Consider the following 4,673-nt stretch of genomic DNA (forward strand, 5'->3'; position numbering starts at 1 on the left):
GTGGGGGCAGAGGAGCCTGTGCCCCCATCCCTCCGAGCTGCTGAGACGGTCCCACACACCAGAACTGTGTGGAGGGCAGCTCGCTGTTCCTAGGCATGGTATACCAGTAAGGCAAACCCCCCATGGGTGGTAAGGGTAACGGTAGGAATAACCTCCTCTGCACCCCCCGCCCCCATGCAGGAGCAGCGGGGCAGAGGGAGGACTTACCTTGCAGTGCCTGCCTGTCAGCGAGCCGTCTTCTCCAGTGCCGTGGCCAGATCCTGCCTTCCAGGGACGTTTCCAAAGGAGGTGAGGGCAGAAGGGGCTCCAGGCTCTGCCAGCCCGCTGGCTCTGTGGTGCGGGCTGGAGTGTGAGCGCTGTGGCTGTTTCTGTAGTGCTCCCGTGACTCTTTTAAATGGTCCTACTGATGCCCGGGAATAAAAAGGGGGACTGCTTTGGCCAAATATTCTTGGTGAGCCACCAAGTCTCCACCCCCTTCCCAGCAGGGCTGTGGAAGCCCTGCCTCTTGCACTGCGTGGGGAGAAGCCCTTCCGTGGTGCACACCAAGGCCGTGGGCCCCGCCCCAGCAAAACACGGTACGTGTCAGGGTGCTTGGGCTGGGGCTCTGTTGGCGGGGATATATATGTATGTATTTTTAAACTAGGCAGCTCCACCCCATTGCTGCCCTCCATCGGCTACCTGCTTGCTCCAGGCCAGCTCACCAAAGTCAACAGTGAAGAAGAGAGGGTCGCAGGGTCATGAAACACCAGTGGCTCCTCACCCTCTGTAACGCTGGGGCGCAGGACGGCTCTGCTGGCACTTGCGATGTGAGTCGCATGCTCAGCGTTCCCTGCTGCAGCAGACAAAGCTGTCTTACAGGCTTCCTCCCCGCCCCTGTAAACCTCATGGTCCTTTATCAACTTCATTTCATGCAAAAAAAAAAAAAAAATTCTGGTATTTCTGGTTATCTTTACTGCACAGGAGCATGTTGTGATTCCAGCCATTTCTATCTGGAAGTGGCTGTTGCTTGGGGATTGTTTGTTAGAATAACAAAATGGGGGTCGCAGGCCTTCAAGGAGGCTCAGTGCTGTCCCCTGCCCCGTAACAAGAGTGTGTGTTTCCTGCTTCAGAGCTGTAGCTTTGGCTCCCAGGAAGACGCTGGTTCTGAGCAGGCCCCTGCTCAAAAACCGGGCACATGCCCCTTCCCGGGGGAGGCGGGATAGGGCTGCTGCAGGTCAGCACGGCTGTAGGTGCGTTACCCTCTGCCCCTGCCCTGTGTTAGTCCACACATGGCAGCAGTCCACATTATTCCCCCAGGCACACATCGTCACTAAAAGTTGTGGGTTGGGTTTTTTTTCTTTTGTGTTTTTGGTTGTTTGGGTTTTTTTTAATCTCAGTACAGTCTTTATTTAGTAGACATACTTATAAAAGAACTTTACATGTCACGTACAAAAATATGAAAGAGGCTTTGAATCTTCTTAGGTAAAACTACCATTATTTTTTTTTCAAGCTTTAGAAACATGTAACTTCCACAGTTGCCATCTTCGGTAAATTGCTCTCATACATACTGTAAAACTGGGGGGTGGGGGGGAGTCCCATAAAGTAGCTCCACAAAAGTAGCTGTGCGTACCAAATCGTACAGATTACTGTCAATAACGCACTGGTTTAAGCCACAATGGCACAGTCATACAAATTCCCACCTTCTACTATCTCCTTTAATGAATTCTGTTGAAAGATGCAGTATCACTTTCCTCTTCCAGTTGTTATAACAGGAGTAACTATAAACACAAAACCGATTAAGAATGATTTGGCATGCTTTATACTTGGATTTGATACCAGTTTGTAGTAAAAATTAAATAAATATAAATATGTTAAATAAATACATTGCAAAAGAACACCGCTTATATTAGAAGTCATCGTTTCTTCATCCTGCGCACACACTTAATGCTTTGTCACAGCTTTAGGGCCAATGAAAAGAAATACTGCATCTTTGAAAATACGGGGTGGGGGGTGTGTGTAATTAGCAACCCATACAAACAGAAAATGGGGGGGTGCTACAGCTTTAGCACACCCATTAAAAGCATCATTCCTCTGTACATCTCTCATTGTTTCCTGTTCAGCTCCTTTTTCCCCAGGGCTCACCTTATCTCTGGCTCTGCAGCTGGCACCCCTTCTCTCTAAGAAAGAAGGGAACACTTGCAGTAGATGAATCGTCAGCCTGTCACCAGCAACTCACAGCTCACATCAGTGTATTTTTCTCAAGTTACCTGTGTAGATCTGTTCTGATACTGTGATTTATCAAGGACTGTGCAAGCTCTTCTGTGAATACTGGTTGATACTTAAACAATATGAGGCTTATTTTCAAAATAGGTAAACGTTTTCCTGATTTTTTTCAAGTCAGTATTTTTTAGCACTTCATTGTAACTGCTCAAGTATGAGGGACTAGTTTTCCAGGGTAGTACTGATTACACAGAAATTGTACTCTCTCTACTGTTTTTTTGGATAATCATAAATGATTCCCTTTACAATCACTGTGGTGTGCCTAATGCATAATGTGGCAGTAGTGCAATGGCAGGTTCTGATGATTTGCTACAGCTAAAAGGCTCCTTTTGCAGATCCCAGTCCCTAGTAATTATATGATTTCAATCACTCTATTTATTTTGATTCTTTATAGTAAAACCCATCAGTTATAAAATCACGTACAGTACAGGGATACTGGGTGACGGTTCTATCCAGTTTTTGCTCTCTGTTTTCACTGTCTTGAAAACTGCTTTGGAGTAACTCCATCACCAGGGTTCATTGCTTTTCTGAAGTTACCACTCGCTCTGTGGGCTCCTACCATCTCCTGATCCAGCGCGGGCAGAGGTACAAGGCACTTTTTGGAATCTTGGTTTCTTCAAAGAGGGAGAATTCAACTCTTTCTTTGATCCCACTTTTCCCTGCTAAAGGTAGGCCTGTTTCACAGCCCTGTGCTTGGAATGTTGGTCCCAGAGAAGAAAGCTCCATCCTTCTCCTCTCAAACAGTCTCTCCTGCAAGGCTCACCTCTGCAGCGTCCTGACTGTAGTAATGCTGAAAGAGTCTTTCTTGGCAGCAGATATGCATAGCCTTGTAGGTGTGTAGGAGCAGGTGAGGGAAACGAGCTGTGAAGTAACACACAAAATCATCTGGGATGGAGCCCAGGGTCTCCTGCACTTCGAGAGGCAGTTCTCTGTAATGGTGCTTCTGTAAAGGAAAAAAGAATAGGGAAAAGCTCGGTCAGAGGACATGTGTTCAAGGATCCCCTTTTAAATAGAGCTGTCTATTTCACGGGCAAAGTAACCTCGTTTTAGTCTGTCGTAAAGGAGCTCAATACCTAAAACAAGGTAAGGCAGACATAGATTGGCAACAAAGAGCAAAAGAAGGCAGAACCATAGCATGTGTGGTGCTCAGGGAAGTCCTTTACCTTATTTCGCATTGCCCTCAGAAGATCCCGTACTGAGCCTCCTTTATAGGATCTGAATTTTCGAAGATCTGCAAAAGAAATGACAAGATTTCGCATTTTGATGAAGTTCCAGTTGCTGGCCTCAAGAGTAAGGTACGTCTGCCCACAGTCACATATCCTTGTAGGTGTGTTTCAATATATAAACATGTACTTTAATTTGAAGAAATACTTTGCTGACAAGGCAAGGTCACGTGCCAAAACTGAGGCAGTGTTTATCCTTACTTTCCTGTCCCGGCAAACTAGGAACAGCATGTAGCTCATTTCCACTCCTGATTATACTATCCATTACCTGTCTGAAGAGGAACAGTGATGTGCTCTCTCCAGTCCATTTTCACCACCTCTCTTCCGCCTCTTTCTAATTGCTTGACTATCAGACCATCTAAAGATTCTTTCTCTATCCGGTCACTAACATCCTGGAAGAGACATTCATGTTATTTCAGTTTTATTTCCAAGCTTTTCCCAACAATTGAAAATTGCTGCTTCTGGCCAGTTACAGCCTGTCCTGATAATGGAGTTATGACTCTACTTCACTCCATGACGAAGTGCAATACAGTGGCTCGTGCTCGGGACTGGGATACAGAAGTTTCTGAGATGATGAGTTGTTTCACCATCTGCCAGAGCCTTTTTATCACACAGCAGAATACAGGGCTGGGAAGAACCTCGGGTCCTCAGCCAGTTCCCACCCCCATCAGGATTAGGTGTGCATCTTCACTACAGTGGGCTACCCCGTTCTTGAAAACCCGCCAGGCAACATCATCTCCTGCATTGCTACTGTAGCTGCTAGAGCCCTTCCTCCCTCCAACTTGAGCTGAGAGCATCACACTCTAGCTGCTCCCCCCGCCCCCCAAAGGTGTTCTACGAGACTAAGCCAATGTCTTAAGAGATACCACTCAAGTATTAAAACTTTGCTTTGTCATTCCTCACAGTACAGTTGTGAATTCTGTCACCTCCTCAAACACCCTCAACGGTAGGAGTGACTGAATTCAAGATTTGAAGAACGTCTACAGGAGTCCTTAGAACTGAAAGGATAGGAAAGGTCAACACAAACCTGAAAAAACTGGAGCTGTTTTTCTAAACTCCAAAAGAATGGGTGTTTTAGCACTGAGCTGGCAGACGGACGTTTCTGAGGGTCCATGTTTATCATTTGCTCTATTAAATCACGAGCAACTATGTCTTCTGCAAGGAAAAGGGTGATAATTCGTAGGCTGTAGG

General features: G+C 46.4%; 2 protein-coding genes across 2 annotated transcripts in view; both read right to left on the minus strand.

The window, feature by feature from the left end:
* LOC104159454 (sterile alpha motif domain-containing protein 9-like) overlaps positions 1 to 905 on the minus strand; it is a 7,261-nt gene extending 6,356 nt beyond the window's left edge. Inside the window, exons 1-2 of the mRNA XM_009697363.1 lie at positions 702 to 905; positions 208 to 400 (exon numbers count right to left, since the gene is read on the minus strand). Coding sequence (XP_009695665.1) covers positions 208 to 400; positions 702 to 905 — 397 coding nt within the window. The remainder of the gene's footprint in view (positions 1 to 207; positions 401 to 701) is intronic.
* A 2,090-nt stretch (positions 906 to 2,995) lies between these two features.
* ERN1 (endoplasmic reticulum to nucleus signaling 1) overlaps positions 2,996 to 4,673 on the minus strand; it is a 25,338-nt gene continuing 23,660 nt past the window's right edge. The window contains exons 18-21 of the mRNA XM_009697362.1: positions 4,510 to 4,637; positions 3,751 to 3,874; positions 3,423 to 3,490; positions 2,996 to 3,202 (exon numbers count right to left, since the gene is read on the minus strand). Coding sequence (XP_009695664.1) covers positions 2,996 to 3,202; positions 3,423 to 3,490; positions 3,751 to 3,874; positions 4,510 to 4,637 — 527 coding nt within the window. The remainder of the gene's footprint in view (positions 3,203 to 3,422; positions 3,491 to 3,750; positions 3,875 to 4,509; positions 4,638 to 4,673) is intronic.

Source organism: Cariama cristata, unplaced genomic scaffold (genome assembly GCF_000690535.1).
Source record: "Cariama cristata isolate BGI_N322 unplaced genomic scaffold, ASM69053v1 scaffold12023, whole genome shotgun sequence".
Taxonomy (NCBI): Eukaryota; Metazoa; Chordata; class Aves; order Cariamiformes; family Cariamidae; genus Cariama; species Cariama cristata.